This window comes from Galleria mellonella, unplaced genomic scaffold, assembly GCF_026898425.1.
Source record: "Galleria mellonella isolate WM207_F2 unplaced genomic scaffold, CSIRO_AGI_GalMel_v1 utg38, whole genome shotgun sequence".
Classification (NCBI taxonomy): Eukaryota; Metazoa; Arthropoda; class Insecta; order Lepidoptera; family Pyralidae; genus Galleria; species Galleria mellonella.
The window spans coordinates 9,969,562-9,994,793 of NW_026442090.1; the positions used below are offsets into that span (position 1 = coordinate 9,969,562).

At 31.0% G+C, this 25,232-nt stretch overlaps 1 protein-coding gene across 2 annotated transcripts; it reads left to right on the forward strand.

Annotated features, from left to right (window-relative positions):
• Positions 1 to 9,222: 9,222 nt before the first annotated feature.
• LOC113511335 (kynurenine formamidase) lies at positions 9,223 to 18,006 on the forward strand. 2 transcript variants are annotated; one of them, XM_052897919.1, is made up of 5 exons: positions 9,223 to 9,470; positions 11,221 to 11,364; positions 13,436 to 13,537; positions 14,660 to 14,873; positions 16,232 to 18,006. In XM_052897919.1, the coding sequence occupies exons 1-5, from the start codon at positions 9,380 to 9,382 to the stop codon at positions 16,689 to 16,691; spliced, it is 1,011 nt and encodes a 336-aa protein (XP_052753879.1). In that variant the 5' UTR covers positions 9,223 to 9,379; the 3' UTR covers positions 16,692 to 18,006. The 2 variants fall into 2 exon arrangements, with proteins under 2 accessions (XP_052753879.1, XP_052753878.1); XM_052897918.1 differs by having other exon boundaries at positions 9,223 to 9,466; positions 11,217 to 11,364.
• The last annotated feature ends 7,226 nt before the right edge of the window (positions 18,007 to 25,232 follow it).

Here is a 25,232-nt window from a genome sequence, read left to right on the forward strand (position 1 = left end):
AAACCCATAAACATTAACATATTTACAATAATAATTGCTATTATATTTATATATGGCCATAATTAATAAAACTAACAAACATTGTCATATTTATCATTTATGTACATAGCAAGGTGTTTGTAGTAACCTTCATCTGTATACAGAAATGATCGATGTGTTTTTTTTTTAAACCATTTACAGTAAATAATTGAAATAAAAAAGTGTGAAACCTGTGAAATAATGCAATTCCTTTTTTTATGAATGATACAATGTCAATGGCTGTATCTACATAAGTTAACCGCATTATTGGAATCAAGTAACAAAGTAGGTGGGTTGTTGTGTGGCTCTAGGTAAACACTTATGCTTATAAATTATTTAAAAAAAAGTGACCTATTACACTAGATTTTTGTTTTTTTTTTTAACTACATAATATTAAAAATTACTGCCAGTGATTAAAGAGAGAATTGAAAGAAAGAAAGAAGAGCTTATAAGCAACGGACGTTATTAGGCAAAATGATAACGAATAAAATAAATAAAATCGTATTTTTAATTTCTACTTTATTAACAAAATCTTCCCCCCACAAAGTCGGATTAGTTACACCATTTATAACTCCAGAACGGCTGAACAGATTTTAATGTTCTATGATTTGTTGGGTTCGTCTCCGCCCTGAATAGCAGATTAACTGTTAAAATATCGGAAAGATTCACGTAAAAAATACAGAAAAAATTGTTAGGCGGTACGAAGTTCACCGAGCCAGCTAGTCTAAAATAAAGTAACATGTACTTCTGTATGTACCAGATATGACTTTATTCGCCATTATGTGCAAATACTTTGTGTATCAATTTTTGCTAAAAGTAGAGTTTTTTTCTAATTCAAAGTCTACGTCTAGAAGAGTCTAGTTAACTCATGTTTAACACAATTCCTAATTCTTATATGAAATCATGATAATATTATATATATTTTTTTTTGATGGGTGATAATGGAATGGTAACCCCGCCTGCGCTAACGGGATACGCTGGCGGGGCACCAGTGAAGGGTGATAGATGAGAATGAAAACAGGCCAGTTAGCCCATCATGATGAATTCATCAGGAATTAACCATGATAGTTTCCAGGGAGAACCGCGAGGAGCGTCGACCTGGTTGGGTATATTGCTAGCAATGGGATTCTCAGTCTCCATTACTAACAATCCCTTTCCCCCCCCCCCTTATATAAATATTATATAAAAAACTTATATTGAATAAAAAAAAATAGAAGATTGTCAAAAATATCATTACAGATGGTATTATCGAAACGATTTAGAGCAGATGGAAGTTGCTATCAATAAATTGCTTTTGTAATTATGACAAACACCTAGTTTAATGAGACACGCTAGATTTTTATCCAAATTGACGTAGTACTTGCGTCATCTAGTTCTTAAGAATCTCAAGAAATTTACGAATGACGTAAAACTTTATAATCGAATTAATTGTACAACTGGGTTGATTATATTATCTTGTTCAATTACATTCAATGCGATGTTTATGTGCAAACGTATAAAATACGTAAACAAAGCTTCTGCAAGTATATCACCAATAAACAGGCTATTTGTAAGTAAGATGGAACTGGATAATGGCGTATGCCTAAAATAGATAGGAACTTATATTATACCCTATTATTAGTATACTGTATCATTATCATTTAAGTGATAACCTATTATGATTTAAGTGCCCTCTATATCGTCTGATATTTTACTCATACAGATTACTTTAGATAAGCATTGTATACATGTATTATACTCCTATATATAAAGCCATGTATTAAAATAGACAACTTTTGAGATGCAACGTGTTTGATAATATTGAATAATAACTGTTGTAAGTCATGCTGTATGGTAATTATGTATGTCGGCTTTACACACATTTTATAGTAGAGAATACTTGACTAGAGATGCGCGAATTTACTGATATGATTACTAATTATTCCACTGATTCGATTCATTTGAATTAGTCGAATGTATATGAAAATCGTACGGCTACTAATTTTATTCATTCACAATACTGTTTTTAGTAATCGCTAAAATCATTCATTAGTAGCTGCTCATGTACGAGTCGATAAGAACGTAGCCGAGTAAAGCCGATCGTTGGAATCACGAGACCTTTTTGTTAATAGTTAATTATGTTGTTAATTTAGTAGTAGTTGTAAAAATTTGCAACTTTTGATACTCATAAAATATAAGGAAATGAATATGAAGTAAATGCAATAAAGATCAAAAGATGTTGGTGGGTTGTTTTTGTCGTCTATTCACTACCAACTATTATAAAGGTACTAGATAGAGGACATTCATTAGTAGTTGCTAATTAGTAAAATGATTCTATTTTTAATTATTCGTGTTTCTACCGTGAAGCAGTTGTGTTTGCATTGCTGTGTTTCGGTTTGAATGGTGGGATATGGCGTGAATTTACAGGGTACAGAGGAATAACACCTAAGTCCTCAGGAATGGCAACGCATGGGGGGTATCATGGGCGAAACAGTATACTCTGTTATGTCCATGGTACTACTCATATTTATAGGCGACGGTTACTACTTTCCATCAGGTGGGCCGTCAGCTTGTTTGCCATTCTAAGTTGTATAAAAAAAAATCGAATACGAATATTAGTTACTAATTTAATAGTCGGATTATAAAATTACTAATTATGCGAATAATGATTTCATTCGATTCGTACACAGCTATGCTCTACTAGTTTCGAACTCAATAGGAGTCCTTCATTAACACGGTTCACGGCTGTATTCTGAGTAGTACTGTTTACAAATAGCGCACAACTTTGCCAAATACCTACACCTGTAAATTATTAAACTACCTAACCTAACTTCTATACTTATATAATCTACACTATCTCTATACTAATACTATAAAGAGGTAAATTTATGAGTTTTGATATTCGGGGTAATCTCTACTACTACCGATCCGATTTTGAAAATTATTTCATGTTAAAAAGATATATTGTATGAATGAATAAACAAACGAATGAATTAATTAATTCTTTATTGAGAATTCTTATTATCCCTGAGTATTATAGGCTACTTTTTATTTTGTAAAATATATATTTTCAATTTTAATCACATTAAATATAATTGAATTGCGTGCGCTGCCTGAACAGTTTAAAATAAAGGAATAAAATCTTCTACAAAAATATCAATTATTTTTTGCTTTATAAAAAAAAGTCCGCGACATTATATATCTAAGTTTAATATCTCAGTCAAAAAATAGGTTTTATGTTAAAAATAAAATAAATTTTTCAATATTGAGTTTGGATACAGGTTTAATGTATACTTTACAAATTCTTTTAAAAACAAATAGCTAAGTCAATATATAATTTCATGGAGACAATGTTTATTTTTTACATGTTAATTGAAGCAGTTTCTCAAAAGATAATGCAGAAATAAAAACAATAAACCGATAAAATTATTGCGTTGTCTCTGACGCTGGTCGTGCGAGAAAAGTAACCGGGATTCGAAGGTAAGGGGCGCAGGACTACATAAACGCGTGCACATGAGATTTCTAATTAGGGCGTTCATTTCAAAATCTTAGAGAATTACTATTACAGTACAGAACTTTCACGCACGCTAAAGACCAGCTTTACTAAAATATATTGGATAGTTTAAAAGTTACACAAACAAATTTTGCATTCGTACGAAGCCAGTGTGAGTCGCTAGTATATTGCAAATAATTACAAAGTATCTACAATTTTATTTCTTAAATATCTAAACCTCATTTTTCCAATAATTAAAAGCAAAAGTGATGTGTGAAATTATTCTCTGATTCTCCGTCAAGTTACGTCTATACGAAGATATGATACGTAACAAGTTGTAATAGGTACGTTGAATCATAGATAATATAATACTATACTAGTAGTTGAATGAACTTTCTCTAATAAATAGATCCAATAAAATTCTAGTGGAATCTGGTCTGCTGACTGTGGATGCTATAAAAATCGAAGTAGACGATTGGTCTGTCGTTATGAAAGATACATTAAGTTGCTAGAAAATGAAAGTGGCGTTTTATGTTTAGTTTGATATGTTTACTTAAATTGACTTATAATAAGTATAAATTCCTAATCAGAATTAATTTTTTACTTACATGATAGATTTTATATTTGTTGTATTTAATAATTTTAATAATAGTTAAGTATTTATCTTATTAAAGATGGTTATGTACATTAACATCAACTACGTAGTTAGAAAATAGACAATTATTTAAAAAAAATCTTTTGGTTTTTTCTGTTAACATAATTATATAAAAAATAGAGTACGAGTATACGGCGAGTTTATACTCCATTAGGATCAATTCCAAGGTGTTATTTCTCTAATTCTTTCTCAATAATGAAAATTATATATGTACCTATACTTTAGTAGGTCGTCAAATTAACAATTCTTATAGCTATTTGAAATAAGTATACACGCCGCTTACCATTAAGTGCGAAGTATTATAATATTAAAATATGATTTTATATACTAGGTACTAGATTGTTACAATACAAACACTCTGGTAGAAATAATCAATTTTTTTTACCCTTATATGTGTGTGTGAATATTAGAATGTATTGTTATTACTCAGTATGAGGGAGTAATATATATATTTATTTATTAAATACAAGAAATTTAGAAACGCAACGCAAAGTACATTGGATCCCGCACCAGGAGAACCGGTGATTTACAAATATATATACGTGTATATATATATATATATATATATATTGTAAGTTTAAGTGGTACATAGTTTAAAGGTACATAAATATAATATACTAACGTCTAATAAGAAGCTACGAGGTAGATATAATGTTATAATTCATAATAATACTTATCTTCACCGATATCTGACTTGAAATAGGTATGTATTCTTTATATAGTTATTAGGATCATTTTAAGTGGCCACCATTTTTATTCATATGAGATTATTATTTTGTATAGAATATTTACGAAATAAGTATTTTCAACCGACTTAAAAAAAAGGAGCAGGTGTCCTTTTTATATGCTTGTTAACTCATAACTCTGTCAGTTATTAACTGATTTAAAAAAAATCTTTTTATCCGAAAGAAATAGTATTTTCAGATTAGTGCCATAGAAATTTTATCAAGAAAAAATTAAAAAGATTTTCTTTGTGAAACCTTGTTTATTAAATATCACATGAAAATAGTTATCAATTCAAATTCGCCTAAGCTAAGGATTTTTTTATTAAACTATGAAGGCGCACTTATTCTGAAATATGCGTTAGCTAAATGTCACAATTAACGTTAATCTGGTCTTTGTCCAGTTTTTTTGCTCGTTTTTTTTATACAACTTAGAATCGCAAACAAGCTGACGGCCCACCTGATAGAAAGTGGTAACCGTCGCCTATAAACATGAGCAGTACCATGGACATAACAGAGTATACTGTTTCGCCCGTGATACCCCCCATACGTTGCCATTCCTGAGGACTTGATCATTTTCTTAATCTAAATATTACTACTATTGCGTGTCATTTTTATTAGGATCATAGTTACTACCCTTAATCTATATCTTGAATTATATGATCTAAGCATATGTTCTATTTAATTAAAAAGAAACAACGAATGCGTTGTGTATTCAAAACGGCTGTCCAATTTAATTAATTTCGTAGCCCCCAACCCTACCCATCTATGTTTGTTTAATTAAAGACATTTACGTCCACAATGTCGCTCCTCGGACAGTTGCTTGTACAATTAGACAGAACTCAAACATTGCTGTGACGACTCTAGCCCCAACAAACTTTCACTGAAACACAAACATATAACCTTAATGATGTAATTAAGAACAAAACAAAAATAGTAGGGTCAATTAATATATATTTAAATAAAAAAAAAGTTCTTGGAACTTATATGCGCTTAAAAACTGACAGTTTATAGATTAAATTGTGCTGCTTTACAAATTGCTACTAAAATTATACGAGTGTATAAACAGGAAATAGATTCGTTTATACTCGTAGTCAAATGACCTAGTATTTAACTTTTTAATAAGCACCTTTTTGTAATAAGCTATAACGGGTACTTAGTACTTTTTTAAGTGGTCGAGATTCTGTTCTTTTCAATTTCCTCCTTTCCCTTCGTATTCCTTTACCTAGTTCAATTCTAGTATTTATAATTGAGAAGGAATTTAGTCTTAATAATTTAGAAGTATATAATTTGATTTCCTCTTTTATTCTTATCAATAATATTAAATTATATATATATATTTGATTTGGCGAATGCACTCTATGCCGTCCAATATGAACAGAAAAAAAATGGTCGAGAACTTGTTTAATTTATATGTGCATATTTGCATTTCTGACTATAGTTTTAGTGGAGATAAAGTTAACAAACTAAATAAAACCGAAAATTAGTGTCACGTTAAATTCAAATATATGTATTTGGCGAAATAAAAATTAAGTATTATGTTCACTACTCCGATTAAAATAGAATCTATTTTTCATTCGACATACAACTTAAGCTGTTGAGGTTATAAACTAGTTATTTTACGTATACATTCAATTTACGACGTAAACAAAATAGAAAAAAAATATTTCTCGAAATTTCCACGGAAAAGAGAGATAACGATATATATCTTGTTTGTCCATGAAATGTCTCTGGTACTATTTGAAGTTAGTATTATTACTATTTGTACGACTGTGTTTATTAAGATACGATGAAACTCATAGAAGGTTATAGTAAATAATAATACAGAAATAAATAATTTATTCATAATCCTGAACAAGTAGATTTTGTTTCATACAAAAACACGGACTTCAATTGTAAAAAAAAAGTTACTCGTATTTTGATTTAAAAGACTTAAATACTGAACGGACTTTAATAAAATTTCTATGGGACTTAAATGACATTTGGTCAATGGTTTAGTTATATCCTAACTTAGGGCATAGAATACTATATACACTGATTCACGCGGGTAAAGATACAATGAGTATAAAATAATATAAAAATGACAATATGTGTGTACCTATAGGTAGGTCAGCTTAAAAACTTTTTAAATAATGTAACTAACTCTTCAGTGTGGTAGAGGCCAGTTTCATTTTGTACTGCTTTAATAAAAATGTAAACAACTCCTAAAGATGTCCAGCAAAAGCTGACGTTTCCAGCCCTTCCTTAGCCTGACCCCTATTGAAACAGAAAAGTACATACTCTCTCGAGACATTCTGCTATTACGGAAGCTTCGTCTATGAAAATTTACTATAGTCGATTCTGGTATAGAAATGGGAAATATGAACAATTACTTTATCTATGTTATCTAAATGATTTTATGTAACTTTATTACAAGTTAATAAAACTTATATAATTTACATTTATTGTTGGTAAACGGCAATGTTCTGAATTAGATACTTCTTATGATGTCTTTACAACAGTAAAGTACTTATAAAATTTAAATACAATTCTTATTACCTAAATTAATTTTTGTTTGTTTTGTGTTTCAACTATAATCAAAGAGATTAGAGGTGAAACATATGTTGCAAAATGTGTGTAAACAAAATGGTAGTCGAAGATTGATGGCTAATATGGAAGGTTGTGGAACTTGGCAGTCATACACATACTAATGGTAGCGGAATTAAACAAAATAATTTTAATTAAATAACCAATGATATAAACTTAAACAAGATAACATGTAGTTCAGTAAAATAAATTAAATTCGTTAGGTATGCATACGTGTATGCATGTACGTAAGTAGGTAATTGGTAATAATTCATGCTCATCAAGTAGCGCTCATGAGGTAATGAATACGTGTCACCATTTCTTTCCATCGTCAGGATGTCCTAAAAGGCGATTAAAAGGATAAAATACACCGGTTCTCTCTCGAATTAAAACTTTAACTAAGTCGCCTGTCCAACATGCTATAAGTAACTAGAAACATTTCCTTATGGAGAGAGACGCGCTAAACCTTATCAACCTATTAGTTGTTGCCCGTAGCTTTACACGTTTGATTTCGTATTTTCCCTTTAAGCTAAAATTTTTAATCGACTTAAGAAAAAAGGTTCTCAATACGGTTGTATTTTTTCAAATTTCTTTCCTCATAATTCCGTCATTTATAAACTGATTAATAATTTTTTATCTGAAAGGATATACATTCAGATTGGTCTCATAGAAATTTTTCTAAAACCGGTTTAATAGTTTAGTTTTTAAACCAAAATAATCGGTTTTGTAGCGTGTTTTTGTAGAACAAAATTTTAGTCAGTATGTTTTTGTGGAACAAAATCTTAAACTATTAAAAAACACTTCTTAGCGGATGTTTACATTACAAAATAAACCTGTGATTCAAATTTCAGTTGTCTAGATTAAGCAATTTTTGCTGTGTGTTGGTAGTCAGTCAAACTAAACAATTTTGTAAATATTAATTAATATCCCATATAAGATTGTTAAGTTAACATGAAATCCTTCTAACAGAAACTAAAGACATATGGACTGTTCTATTACAAGAATTGCCTGGTCCCTACACAGAATATGATCAAAGATTACATATAGGATTGAAAGACATATGTACAATAATGTATACGGGGGAGAAAAGGGATTGCTAGTAATGGAGTTTAACACCATCATTGATAGCAATACACCCTATCAGATCGACCTCAACCTTAAATTCGTTATAATGGGCTAACTGACTTGCTTTGATCCTCACTTATCACCACTCACTAGTATTCCGCAAGCATAGTGCAGGCGGACCATTACCATTCTATCGTTACCCACTAAAAACACAAAAAATAATTCGTACACCTTTTTTTAGGGACCAGGTCACCTAGAAAATAATCTTAAAAACACCAATGATTAACTAATAGTATGCTATTCCTGCATAAACTAAAATAAATTACAGCATTAAAAGATATTGGTGTGTTATTTTGAATGTGGATAAAAATATCTCAACACTTAAAGTTGTTTTCACAGACAATGTATGGAAAGAAACGCAAAATCATTTAGAATTAGACTGTAAATTTAGTATTAATTGTTATTTAACTTACCCAGACGTTTATGAGAAAAATATTTATACAGACACATGTTTATTTATAGAGACAAAGAAATAGATAAAATATCTATGTATAAGGAGATTTTGTCCTTTATGCGTCGGAAAAATGAAAATAATAACTTAAGTATATCAACTGGATTATCTTAGACGGTAGGTAGATCGCAGAGAAAATTTGGAAACACCAATTCTGTTACTGCGATAAGATAAACGAATATAGTGGTATATATACAACACGTTTCTTATCGTGTTATTAACTCGCAAGTAAACTTTTTAAAGTATCGTACATTTATTCTGTTCTAATGTTTATTTTGTTATACTGTTTACGAATTTTAAACTTGAGTATTGAAATTAATTTTCTAACTATAAACTGATGGGTACATGTGTACCTAAGACTAATACCAACTATGTTGAAACTGAAATTATTTCATATATTCTTATATAAAATTAATATGTTTCTCACCAATATCAGCACGATTTTCAAGACGGAAAAGGTAACTTTTTTAATACTAATTAAAAGTCGTGTCATATTGTGTTCTACTCATACCTTCAAGTAATTTAAATTAACCTTATTGGGGGGAATGGTATTGTTAGTAATGAGACTAGAGGCCCCATTGCTAACAATATACCTTATCGGGTCAACCTCCACCCAGTTCTCCATGGAAACCATCTTGATTGTTTTTTTATGAATTCCTCAACTTTGGGCCAACTGACCTGCTTTCATTCTCACCTATCATCCCTCACTTGTGCCCCGCCAGTATATATAGTTAGCGCAGGCGGAGTTAACTATACCATTATCATCCTTTAAAAAAATAACCTTATTTATGTAAACATAATGTGATATTTTCATACTAACGCTAACTACGGGATTTTTAATAAACATGTTTATGATTGAAGACTTCTGCGTTTTACGCGATTTCAAGCAATTTAAGCTCTACGTAATTCCTATTAATATAATAAATGCAAACGTTTGTAACAATGGATGAATGGATGAATAAGTGGTCATTATTCTTGCACGCAAAAATTACTGAACGGACTTGAATGAAATTTGGTGCACGGGTAGGTAAGTAGGTAGGTTTGGTGTACCCTAACTCAGCACATCATCATATCAACCTTTAACTGTCCACTGCTGCACATAAGCCTTCCCTTTGGGGTTTTGTCAGTAGTTGCCATGGATGGCAGGCGGATTGGCAACCGCAGTCAGGCTTTGAAGATGTTTTAAGAGGGCCGCTGCTGCCCGTCCCTCGCCCTCTCTTAGTCGGCTTTTACGACACCCAAGGGAAAGGAAGGGGTGTCTTATTCTATGCCAGAACCACACGGCTAGTACATATGATATTTATTTTGAATGCTAATTCACGAGTTTAATTTTTTCAAGTTACTAATTTAAGCCGCGAGATAAAGCTACTAATTTATAAATCTTTTAATTAATTATTAAAAAAAATATTATTTAACAGGTACTTAAGTTTTAAATACACGATTGAGAAATTTTGTTAAAATTCATTGAGGATTTTCTTGTAGCGATGTAACAAAGAGACATAAATTTTAAGACTGATATGGTTCCCATCTTGTGTTTATACTCCATGTTCTGACATTTGATAATATTTTATTATCTTATCATCATCATCATCATCAAAACAACCTTTGACTGTCCACTCCTGAACATAGCCTCCCCCTTACGGTGTTTTGCCAGTAGTTGCCATACTTGGCAAACAGATTGGTACTCACAGTTAGACTTTAGAGATGTTTTAAAAAGGACACTGCGGCCCATTCCCGGCTCTCCCTTAGTCGCCTCTTACGACACCACGGCAATATCACTATCATAAATGTGAACAAATCAACAGGCGTTCATAGGCTACAGTAACCGCTTACCATCGACTGGGCCGTATGCTTATTTGCCACCGCAATAGTATAAAAAATTGTACAATCGACAGGTAAAATATGATATTCAATCGACTTGAAAAAGAAGAAGTTCTTAATTTAGTATTTTTATGTTTATTACTCCATAAAGTTGTAAACCGATTTGGAAAGGTCTTTTTTATTCAAAAGTATATAGTTACAGATTAGAACTCTTTCATGTCCTAAATAAAAAAAAATATATTATCTTATCCTAAGGTTTCTTTTAAATACAACTTTAAGAAAATTATTTCATTTACCTAAAACGACACACTACAGTTGCAAGTCCTATTCATACTTGTCTCGTTTTTTAACAACTTTTTTTAATTTACACTTGTACATTTATTCCAGGTACCACAGTTAAAAGAGCAGTCGAGCAATATGTCTGTTATACTAGAATCTTTGGATTTGGAAAGGGAGTATACTCCAAGCATGTGGTCAGAAAGGTTCGCCACCTCTCAAGAAGTGCTCCAGCATCACGTACAGCATGTAACTGAAGGTATTATAAGTATACTTAATACTCTCAATATATTGATTTCAAATGTACAAATATTAGTGACTTAAAAGGTTGACTTGTATGGCGCACAGAGCAAGTAATAACTACGTTATAATATGGCAGGAAAGAAAGCTTTTTTTAATATCTAAAAATAAACCCACTAAACAAAGGCCACTTCTTCATTCTTTCAAATACGTTGGATCGACAAGCAGAATACAAAATCATTGGTCAATTATTCTTTCAATTACTATTGAATAAACCATTATAGTCGACTTAAATTTTATTTATTAGTCAAAATGGACACTGAATATTGCTATTTACGTGGTATTGATTTAAGTATTAAAACGGGTCAAAATATTCATTACTAATGCATATAATCTTATCTTATAGATATTTTAAAATAGATTATATTCGCAACGATAAAAATAACAATCCTTATCAGAATTTAGATTTTTGTTTTAAAAATAAAACTGCAAAAAAAGACATTTGCAAACATTAATGTTCTCAATCAATTTAAAGTGGCCTAAATATTTATTATATTTAACAATGCTTAGACATATTTAAAAACAGAAGCCCTAATATATTTTTATTGTCTACTGTATTTTTATTTTTCTTTTATCGAAAAAAGAATGTTGCGTTAGTTTGACCATTTGGAAAGGATGTATAAAAGAAAAGTTACGAAACAGATTAATCAAGCACGAATGAATGTAGATGACAGCCATGCAAACACAACTGCTTCACGGTTGAAACACGAATGGGACGTACCCAAGCAATCGACTTTTGTACAAAGTCTCCCTCTGATGTATAAAAGAAAAGTTACGAAACAGATTAATCAAGCACGAATGAATGTAGATGACAGTAGAGACCGCCCTAAATGGCCATTCGTGTCGGTCAAATAAGCAATGTGCTAAAGGACCAAATTAAAACTACCTGTATCTGGCAAATGTGTATGAATAGATTGATGAATGTGAAGGAAGCGAAAGAGGTGTGTTTGAATCGGAGCATTTCACATCCCATTGTTCCTATCTACTCCAATGGGAAACCGGAGTGATGAATATGTATGAATTTTTACTATACACCTATATTTGATTTGTATTGTATTTTACAAAATATTTTTATTATTGCTTATCATACGGTATGTAATCATATCATAATCTAGCCTAGCAACTTGTCGTCATACTCGCATTTTATCCTCAACTGTAAACAGTAAATAACAATAATTAGTATTGTTTTATTTAATACCTAGTGTTTTTTTTGTTTTGTTTTATTGGAAAGCTGTTATTATAATATCATCATCATTAGCAATGGGCTGGTAAGTCCAATGCCACTCCAGCTTGCATATCCATCGGGTTATGTCGTTCACAATGGTTCTTCTGCGGATATCCTTATTTTGAATTCCATCACGCAATGAAACACCGAGCATAGCCCTTTCCATAACTCGCTGAGCAACTCGGAAATCCCCTCTTAGTACCCAAATGCAATAAGCTAAAAAACCACTATATAAAATTTTATGTTTATAGACTGCAGTTTTTTGGCTGTACTTATTTTGATTACTTAATACATTTCTTCTTCTATAATATACTTCGAAATATATTCATTTATGTAGATCTACTGTATCGGTACCGCCGGCTGCATTAAATCTCCGCAGACAATTTCTCATTCCATGAATTTGGCTAAGTTCAGATGACATGCGTTTATACTGAGTGTATGAATTATACATTTTTACAAACAAACAATTCTATGTGTTGTATTTGACGTACAGCAAATAATGCCAGTTGTTTCTCGTCTGTTAATATCCTAATTTGGAATGCAGTGTTCAAAATAATTAATGCGAAAGTTTATAAAGATATTTAGATGTTAGTATGTTTGTTATTCAATAATGTTTAAATGATACGATGGATTTGATTGAAATTTAGTACACGGATTGGTTTTAGGCTTACTTAATACATAGAAGACTTTATATATTGATTCACGCGAGTGAAGTGAGAACAATTATTAATCTTCAATAAAAGTTAAAGTTTTTGCAATTTTATGATTAATTAATGACCTATTTAAAAAATGGTAACATTTTCAGCCAGCGAGGTTGCTACAAACAAAATTCCTCATAAACTGGAAATTGAATATGGATCTACAAATGGACAGAAACTAGACATTCTCGGTACAGATCTTCCAGATGGTAAGCGGATTTCAGTATTTGTTCTCATAGCTAACAAACTCGACTTCACAAACAAGCTGACGATCCAAGTAATCAAATGAAAGTGGTAAACTTCGTCAACACATCGTACACGTAGGCAGCATCATGGACAACACAGAAAATACATACTATTTAGAAATTTATGTATACTTCTAACTTTATCCGTCAGGAATATCTTGAAATAGAGTATTATTCTATTAATATTATTATCCTTTAGACACAAAATGAAATCAATGGTCAAGCTTGAAAGATAGGACGGTATAACACTATCTAACTAGATGAGTTATAAAATCTGTACTAATATTGTAAAAAGGAAAAATTTGATTATTTGTAATGGATAAACACAAAAACTACTCAATCAATTATAAAACTTCTGCCACCTATAGTAAGCTACATTATCAGCTTTTCTATCTACCCGTGTAAAGGCGGGCTAGATCACTAAAAGTATATAAACAAATGACAAATATTAATTAAGACGAAAATACATAAAACCTATGATTCACAGTGTCATGTCAACACAAATTCATATCGATTCACAATGTAAGCTTTAGAGCATAATGTAGAGCGGTTGTTATCAGACATCCCTTAAATTAATGAGGTGGAAGGATGTGGAAAAATAAATTGAAAAACACTCGTGTGTTTCACGATTAAGTAAAAAAATCTCAATTCTAACAATATTAATTGACGCAATCACAAATTTTAGTTAATTACATCATTAAAGTTATAATTTTGTGCTCTATTGAGTAGTATGTTATTATTAAATAATTGTATTTTGAAATCCAATTTACGCCTCCTTGCTAATGTTTCTCATCATAAGTCTGTAACATTATTTTGTTCTAATATAATTTCGGATTGTTTGTGTTGTGTTAATTAAGTTCATTTCATTTACGGCAACTGTCGAAATGTACCTTTATATAAATAAAAAAAATCTTAGAATAATGTATTTATTTGTATTTATAACATACTAGATATTTTAGATAGATATTTTTCTGGTTTCTAAACAATTCATATGTGCTTTGCCCCTTATGGGATACATAGATATACTTATTAGTAAATTATGCATGTATAAAAGAAAGCTTACTTTTTTATATTTGAAATTCACAGATTCACCAATACTTGTATACGTGCACGGGGGGTATTGGCAGGAGATGTCACGAGAAATATCAAGATATCCAGCATTGCCTCTATATCGGTCTAAGATCAAGACCATTGTAGTGGGATACGACCTCTGTCCGACCGCAACACTGGCAGAAATTGTCAATCAGATCCTGTCAGCTGCCAAATTTGTGTTCGAATATGCTGAAAAAATGGATAGCAGGTGAGAAATATGATTTCTATAATTTGTATCACTGAAATGTGATAATATATAATTTTATACCATCATGATTTATTCTGTGATTTATAAATGGTACCTTCTTTCTAAATCGTCATAAAGATTTTGTAAGTTTTCAGCAATTTATGATCACCATATTTTTTGTCTTTTGATAAAAAAATATTATTCAGTTGTAAAAATTATATTATATATTTGTTATACTTACTGAAAATTATTAAATAAATAAAAGCTATGAGCCCCAATAGTTTTATCTGCAACTGGTATGATACTGAAAATCTTTTATACTAGCCTTAATACAATATGTATACAACCATCCACATATATTCTTCTCGAAAAAAAAGCAGCAGTTTTAATCACCTAGTTCGTTAGTTCCTATTACTCAACTAATACTCCAAAAACACTTAATCCGTATCCAAAACTACCTCTTAAAGAGAGATATAATAAATAAAAACAAATAATAACAATTATTATTTATATATATGTGTATATCTGTAATCGATACTGTATTCTTACAATTAAAACAAATCTGACAACGCTCTCCTTTTAACGATAATAAAATAAGTAAAGTCTTATTCTCAAACAGTTATCTCATTTATCTTGACTTTCAGTATTTAACATGAATAAATAATACATTTATCCAAAGCGATTCCTATCTGGCTCTATAGACGAATTCAAGATCGAAGGATAACAGCCGGTATTCAGCATTAACATACAGAATGTAGATCGGGCCTTATCATTCAAATTGAGTTGTTGAATAAATTCTAACAGCTTAGACCAGGAATGACAAATTTTATAGCAGAAAATTCTTACTTGAATCTTTTCCCACTTGTTTCGTACTTCAAAAATTGAGTAAAGCCATGCATGCATATGCGTGCAGTATGATCTCTGGAGAATGATGCAATTTCATTTAAAGATACCATTCACACATTTCACCGCGAAGGCATAGATAAACCACGCCAGTCGTCTCTCCACTGGAGCGTAAATGTTAAAATTTTGCAACTCCTGATTTATCTCAAGAATTGCATAATGCAAAAGGATGGGCATCATTTTAGTTTATTCTGTCAATTACATAATGGTATTTTTGTCTAGAAACGATTGTCAGTATAATTTACAACAGTCATGCCACTTTTTTTGCAATTCCAAGTTGCTTAAAAAATAAGTAGGTATGTACTGATTTCTTATTAATCAGTTTGGTACTTCAAGTAACACATAAATAGCAACCTTCAATTCAATCTATGAAAACAATAACGTATAACTCGATGTAGTATAATGATAATGAACGTATAATATTTTGTATAATAATTTTGTATAATTAGTTTTCACCAACAGCTGCTTACTTACAGGGGAGTATACTTCGCTGGACACTCAGCCGGGGCGCATCTTGTAGCAAAACTCCTATCCAACGGTGACTTCCTTGAGAGTACCGTGGGATCCTCCCGTCTTCGTGGGGCGTTCCTCGTGTCTGGTGTATACGACCTTCGAGAACTTACCCACACTACTGTTAATGACGCCGTCCAGCTGCCAAACGAATGGGCCATCCCTCTTTCACCACAGTTTGATTCTTACACGCATTTGCAAGAAAGAAAAGTACGGATATACATTTTGGCGGGACAAAATGACAGTCCCACATTCAAAAGACAATCCAGAGAGTTTTACGAACTGCTGCACAACACATGCCTAATGCAAAATATGTATTTGGAAATAAAAGACAATATGGACCATTTTGACATTGTAGAATGTTTCGCGAATGACGATAATTTTCTTAAGAATTTGTTGGTGCATGACATACGGAAGCATCTGTGAATTTGTTCAAGTTACCTGACGACTGCCCAAGCATGTTTGATGACATTAAATTTATAAGTAACTTGTAGAAGCGCTAGATATGTTTTGTGTTCTTAAAAATGTATGTGCATATTGCAATAATATTATTTACAACCAACTTCAAAAAGAAGGAGGTTCTCAATTCGTTTGTATTATTTTTATATTGGTTACCGTTATTTGTAACTCCGTCAATTGTAAACCGATTTGAAAAAATAACAATTTTTTAAAGGTTATACCTTACAGAATGGTCCAATAAAAGTTTTACCAAAATCGGCTCGGTAGTCTAGTTTTGAAATCTAAATAATTGATTTTACCACAATTGTAGTCGATTTTTTTTTGTGGAACACAGTCTTAATTATAAAATGTATTTATCTTCAAATAGTACCGTCCATAGTATAAATAGGTTATAAGTGCATATTGAAATATAATTTAATACATCATTATCATAATATCATAGGTGTCTTTGAACAAAAAAGTTTACTTTAAGAATTTTTAAAATACCTTCTATAATATAATAATAATAATGTCGTTAATTGTCCTAATAAATTTAATTTTAAGAATATACAATTTTCTGATTTAATTAATTATTATTATAATGCGATGTTCACAATGCTATTTTAGGTTGTTTGTTCTAGCTATTAAGGAATGGTCGCAATTAAGGACCTGTTTACAAAAGGACGCGCTTCAATTAAAACTTTTCCTATATACACCTGTACATATTGGTATAATAAATTACCATGCATACTTATATAAAAATTCTACAATAAAAACGCAAGTAAATCTACAAAAACATCTATTAATGTGAATGGTTCTGAATGGTGCTCTTGACTATATATTAATTCCCATTTATAATCATAATTTCCAAGTTTAACTAATGTTAAAACTAACCATATGGTTTCTATTATAATCTACACTATCATGTTTAGGTACGCTAAACAGGCTTTCGAGGATTTCCACGCTTGGCAGGCGGGTTGACAGTCGTAGTTAGGCTTTGGTAATGTTTAAAGAGCGGCACTGCTACCCCTCCCTCTACCATTCAGTTCCCTTAGTCCTCCCTTACAGCATTCTTACAAAAGAAAGAGGAGTTTTATTCAATGCTGGGATCACACAGCCAAACCAAAGTACAATTGAATTAAAAATTTATATTTTGCATTCAAATTCTAAAGACTGATATTACTCATGGTTGTAAAAATTAAAATGGCAATTATTTTTTAATATTTTTATTATAATGTTGTCTTTTAACGTTTTCTATATTTTATATTATAATCTTATGAGAAATATATAAATATAGTATGAGTACCGTTGTATTATTGATATAATCTTTCTTGTTGCTTATCGCAGCTATTTATCGCGACCTCTCCCGAACGGAAGGACCTGAACGAAATCTCCCGATATTTCCCATCCCGTAACATCGTAAAATGAATCTATATTCAATGTTTCAGATTTTCAACCTTAGTGGTTTAGTCTGTGCGTAATAAATCAGACAGAGTAAGTCTTTATAGGTAGGTAAGTAGTCATAGGTAACGAGTTCTTTCGGAGCAATGGAAAGACAAATAATGATCCCGCATAAGAGTAGCTATTTAGATATGGAACTATATATGTATCTATGGGTAGCCCGCATTAAAAAATACTTGGATGTACAAGACATATATAGATTACGGATAGCAATTGCGGCCCTGAACAAAGCGAGAAAAACTTATCGCGTCTTTATTAATTGAAATAAAACCTCCGTAATCTATGGATTGTCTATAAGCTAAATTTCCTTTTATATATTATGCACATATGTTGTAGCATGTAATTTTAGAAGATTTTTTTATGACTGAAATATACACTCCTATAATTATTGTTTCTAGTTGTTTTAAGTCTAGAAAAACGAAACAAATTTATAGATTAATTTTGTTTGCAAGAAAATATTCCACGTCTATACAGGTTACGACACTATGAGATAAAGATTATATGCGTATAGTTTATGATTAAGTTCTATCACACTACAGGCAGTACAACAAAATAGACTTTTTTGTGATGTTCAAACTAATTCGCAGTGCATTTTAAGGATCAAAATTGAACGTCAAAAATAAATGTATGTAGCTGTAGAGGACCATAAACAGGTTGTCCAGCGTGCTGCTCATGTCTATAAGTGACAATTCCTACTTTGCAGTTACATCGTTGTTTGCCATTATACGTTGCATTAAAAATACAATGAAACCAATAAGGAAATTTTGTTAAATATCAATTTTAATATATGACCAAAAAAATGTTACGTAGAAATAGAGATAGGCAAAACAATAAAAAATCTCTATAACTATTATCCTTACTAGGTAATTTTATAAACGTGAAAGTAAATTTGTTTGTTTGTTACCTTTTAGCGTTTTACTGTCTTAACGAATTATTTTGAAATTTGATATATACGTACATGGGATACCAAGAATATAGACTACGTTTTATCTCAATCAGTAAACATCAGGCCTACCCTTAAATAATATCATTAGCACTTCAATTTGATGCCAATAAAATTTTGTACTGTACTCATGAAATAACAATTAGAGAGTTCATCCTCGTATCCTAGAGCCTAGATAGTCGCGTACAACGCGATTCCATAGATGTTGTTTCCGACGAACGCTAGTACTTTATAAATGTCAGTTAGGAGATATGTAATAGTAGTTACTTTTTTATAAAACTTGAAAACCAAGCTAACAGTCGAATCATTTCTTACCATGGACATAAAACTAGTTTAGCTGGGGTTCTTCTACAATAACTCATTCTTCAATTCGAAACATAACAGAAATATAGCATACACTGCTAAAAAAACATTTGCTGTGGCTCTCTTCAGGGTCTTAATATCTCTTAAAGCATTAAATAGGTACCATGTCTTGGTATTGCAGATGTTCATAGGCTACGGTAACCGCTTACCAGCAGGTGAGCCGTATGTTTGTTTGCTACCTCAGTGCTATAGAAAGAGTTATTCAAACATATTCGTTTCACGACAGAAATACGAATGAGACAGAGGTACCCAAACAAACGAGTTTTGGACAAAGTCTCCCTCTATCAAGCTTTGATCTATTCTTATAACAAAATTACAAAAAAAAAGGATAGAACTAAAAAAAATATTTTACCTGTATCCAGTACCTATATCTACTATGTCGTTATCGTACTAGTTTCGAGATATATATATTAAATTATAGCAGTCGAATCAAATGGAGCTAAAAGCAAAAACGATCTACCTACTTACAAAATAAATCGTGTTTATTGTATTGATATGTCTGCAACAGGAATGTCAGTGGAAATAAAAATCAACAAATAGCTACTATTGAACATAATTCATTTCGGGACAGGACAATAGCCTGAGGAAATTGCCGAGAAGTATATCGGTATAATATACAGTGCCTTTTTGATATTAGAAATTTATTATTAAAACTATACCTCTTTTCACTGGTTATTCGATTAGAATTATATAATATTTAATTCTGCTACCATTAGTATGTGTGACTGCCAACACTCAAAAATTGCCCACCACTGTTAATACTACAGATAATATAATACTATACTAGTAACCATAGTAAGTGCCACAATTTTTCATATTAGCCATCTGTCTCCAACTGCCAAATAGTGGTATGGACCTATCCTCAGATAATACCTAGTTCAGTAAAATATACTTCCTTTTGTTAAATATATTTATCAATATTTATTAATTATGACGTCGCAACAATATCTTGCCGTGTGGTCCCGAAATAGAGTAGGCCACCCGTTCCTTTGCGGTAGGTGTCATAAGAATCGACTAAGGAGGGCGAGGGATGGGCAGCAGTGTCCCTCTTAAAATATCTCTATAGTCTAACTGCGGTTGCCAACCCGCCTGCCAAGCGTGGCAACTACTGGCAAAACCCCTTAAGGGGGAGGCTTATGTTCAGCAGTGGAAAGTTTACAAGTGGACAGTGAACAATATCTTGAGAAATTTATTGTGATACCAATATTTTATTATCGAGGGAAAGGCATTGTAAAAAAAAAGCAAATTAATTCTCCTTGCTAAAAAAATGCCACGTCAGGTCCATACTGTCCTCCATGAAAACCATCATGGTTAATTCCTAATAAATTCATTATGATTATCTTAGTGGCCTCTTTTCATTTCATCTATTTTTACTCACTTGTACTCCGATAGCGTATACGGGGTTACAATTTCACTATTATCATTAAAAATTGTTTTTTTTATTATTAGACATTGCCGAATCAATAAATAATTGGAAAACTAAGCAAAATAACATTTTGCTCAGCTGATATACAGTGCCTTGCTAATATTGTTAAGTTACAAAACGTGCAATTACTACTGTTATAAAGAGAAAACATTAGATCTTCTCTTTATAATAGGTAAACTCAAAAAAATTCTACCTATATATTTATTTATTTAAACTTTAATGCACAGTAAAATTCTATGTACAATTGGCGGACTTAAGACCGGACGGTGTTCTCTACCAGTCAACCATTGGCCAAACCGAGAAATACATAGGCGCTGCATTATTGAATAGAGGAAAAATATATACCTGCGTGAATCCAGAGCGGGTTGCTAGTCTCATATACTTTTGAAATAAACTAATGATATCACTTTTCATTTCTACTCTGTACTAAAGTCTGTCCCTGTACTTGACAGTATAATGTACCTTTAAGTCACTCGCGCGTTGCGACCCTTACGACATAAAGGTCTTGATTCACCTATATAAATAACTGCTTAACGACAGAAACAAGTGAGATAGAGGAGAACGCAAACAACTTTGTACAAAGACTTCCTCTAATTTAAGTTTTAAGAATTAAATATCTGATTGATGTGAAAAAAGAGTCCACTAAAGAAGTCTTTGTGATTTCGTCAATGTATTTTAGAGTCTTAATTACAAGATTTATTTCAGTGCGAAAATTACAGTGGTTCACGAGATTTACGAGCGGTTACTGATTAACGATGGTATTAATTCTTATAAGCCATTAGCCTTCCTGCCTAATTTGTATTTAAGTCGTAACTGTAAATTTCAGACAATAGAGGTTGCTGGAGTAATGGACTAAGGAACATTTTGGGTAAGAATCATCACCTGTCAAACTCTGTGGTTTCTAGAGGAAACTGTTAGGTTTATAAGCATGATTCAATGTACAAGGTGTTCTTTTATGAACCAACTTCAAAAAGGTGGACGTTCAATCGTGTTAACTCGATTGTTATTTTTTTGTGTGTAGTGGAACACACAAAAATATAAATAATCGAATGAGAGATGGAATATCACATGCGATAACTTTGCCAACTCTGTATAAATTAATACGATGATAACAAATAATATTTTAATGAAGTTACCTCTCTGTTAGTCTTATACTTACAACATCAAGATTAAAATACATATTTTTATGAAATTGTGAATTCTGTTTTTGTTTTTCACTTGTTGACCCATAGCGAGTCTCTGACGCCTGTCATTTAAATAAACCTATATATAATATTACACTAGCTTCTGCTAGCGATTTGTAGCTCAGAATTTAGCTATCACAACAAAATGTGAATTAGTTTCTAAAATATATGTTTAGTATCTAATATACACTCAAAAACCGTGTGTGGGAGATATTGTGTTTGTAAACGCAAATTACCTTCTTACACTAAAATTATTAAACTAAATTATATAAAGCAGGAAAGTCGTTGTTTATAGTTCTATTTTCTACTCCTATGTAAATTTCTGGTAAGGGTTTTAGCCGATTATTTTTATTGTATATTTTACGTAAATAGGTATTCTTTAAACATAGGTATTTACGAGTATATAGAAATTAGCTATCATACAATTTATTCAACCGACTTTAAAAAGAGAGATTTTCAATTCGATTGTATTTTTGTATATTATCTTGTAACGCCGCTAGTTGTAAACCAATTTTATAAAATTTTTACTTATCTAAAAGGATATACTCACAGATTGGTCCCATGTAAATTTTATAAAAATCGATTTAGTGGTTTAGTTTTAGTGGTTTTACTATAATTTAAGTATTTTTTTTTTGTGGAACACAATTTTTATAATGTTATATACAAGTAAAAAACGTGTGTGGACTGTATACGAGTATAATTATAAATTTCCATCAATCACATAAAAAAGTATTGAAATATGGTTTTCATATTTATTTTCCTTATTACTGTTCCTTTTTTTATATATTTTGTGCCATTATGCTGTATAGGGAAGAACACTGCTTATCCTAAAGTACAGTAATTACCTATTTAGGTAGCAAGGTTTCGCCATTTACTTTGAAATTAACTTATTATTATTAATAAATTTAATTATCTAAGAAAACTTACAATTAATAGTAAACTAATATTATTATCATTACTGTTAATTTGCAATTAATAAATTGTCATACGTTTATTTAAAAATTATTTAAAAAGTCAGATTTTTATTCTCAAATACCTATATATTTTGAACATTACATATTCTGTACATTTATACCGTCTCTCCCGTTCCATCTACCAAATGAATGACATATACCTACCCATTTCCTAATATTCTAATGAATATATAACTATTTTGCTGTTAATTATTATTCATAAAGCACGACTCCAATATGACAGTAAAAGCATTTTAGATTTATGTCAATTAATTGTACCCACGCTATTCCGCCTACCATAGGTAGGTTGGCCTTCGTTCAATCTGAACAGTACAATTTGAAAATTTATTCTCATTGAAAACAGAATCTAGTCATCTCAGATAAAAGTAAAAATATATAAACAGATACCGTGATACAGATACAGATGTAAACGCCGTGTAGGACGACCCCCCCACTAGATGGAGTGACGACCTGAAATGCATTACAGTGTCAGTGGACGCAAGTGGCTCCGGACCGTTCTTTATGGCAGTCTATGGGGGAGGCTTATGTTCAGCAATGGACGGATTATAGTTGGCTATATATATGGTTGGTATATGTATATATATATATATATATATATATATATATATATATATATATATATATATATATATATATATATATATATATATATATATATATATACATAACTTGCACGTCATCTTAAATTTAAGTAATCTAGAAATGACAACAGCGTTACAAGTTTTTTACTATGTAATCCAATTACTCCGAATGATTTAGCTAGGAAATATATTTTTTGCTTACCTTTCATCAAGTTTGGGTCTTTAAAGGCTTTAACATAAAACAAAAACAGTTTTTGTTTGGACATACCTATCGTGACATTTCGAAATTTAGGGCCCTACATGCACCCACGTCGTATTAATAATAAACTTTTTGTTTGACATCTTATTTCTATCAAACCCCTACTTAGTATAAAAATATACAGGTGAAGTGACGCAAAACTAAAAGTTACCCGAATTTTAGAATATGATGTATAAGAGAAGAAATTTTGTGAACCAAAAATTAAAAAATGACAAACGATATTTTTTATTGCGTTTCGATCCGTATTTGTTTGTTTGTAATGTAATAACAACTGAGTTAAAGGACATCTCGAGAAAGCCCGACTAAAAAATAGAGAAGCATGTTTCCGTGGTAAAATATTCAATTTTAGATAAAACATGATCCTAGAACAATACTAACGATTTCAATTTTAACCTATAACTATTTTTATTTATGTTTCAAGTATATTTATTTTTTATACAACTTAAAATGGCAAACAAGCTGACGGCCCACCTGATGGAAAGTGGTAACCGTCGCCAATAGACATGAGCAGTACCATAGACATAACAGTGTATAGTGTGTAACTGTTTCGCCCATGATACCCCCCATGCGTTGCCATTCCTGAGGACTCTAGTATTATTCCTCTGTACCCTGTAATCTAAAATAAATAAATAAATAAATATATGTATATATTGCACTTCAATTTACATTTAGACAATTTATTTTTATTTATATAGATCTATTATAAGTATCTCATTGTAATTATTTCTTGTAATTATTTAATTTATAATAAGTTTACTATTGAAATCTTTTGGAGGAAACAATAAAGAGTATCTATCTATCTATCTACTAAGGCAGAGCGAGGGATGAGTGCAAACCCTCTTAAAACGTTGCAACTACTGGCAATACTCCCCTTATGGGTAAGGCTTATGTCCAGCAGTGGACAGTTAACGGCTGAAATAATAATAATAATAATAAGTACTTACTGTGATACTACGAAAACTGTTAATTGTTAAGGAATTATTTTATCTATGACTATTTTAACTAACCTACTACTACTACTTCCGTGACGTCACAGACGTCTGTGCTTACGTATAGATGCTCACTGTTATAATCAAGTAAAAATATTATCGAAAGCTTTTTTGTATATTCCTGAAGAATATATATTGTGAATATAGGAATACTGTTGAAATTTTTGCAAAAATAAAGTGAACAAAGTTTTATAACTTTGCGTCAGTCCAAAAGTACTTTTTTTTTCGAGTTGTGTAAATTGGAACAATAATATGAATAATATCATATAAATATGTATAGAGTAGAAAAAATAGGATTAGATAAATATTAAAAAGTGTATTAGGGTGTGCGGGAAATTTTTATATCAGC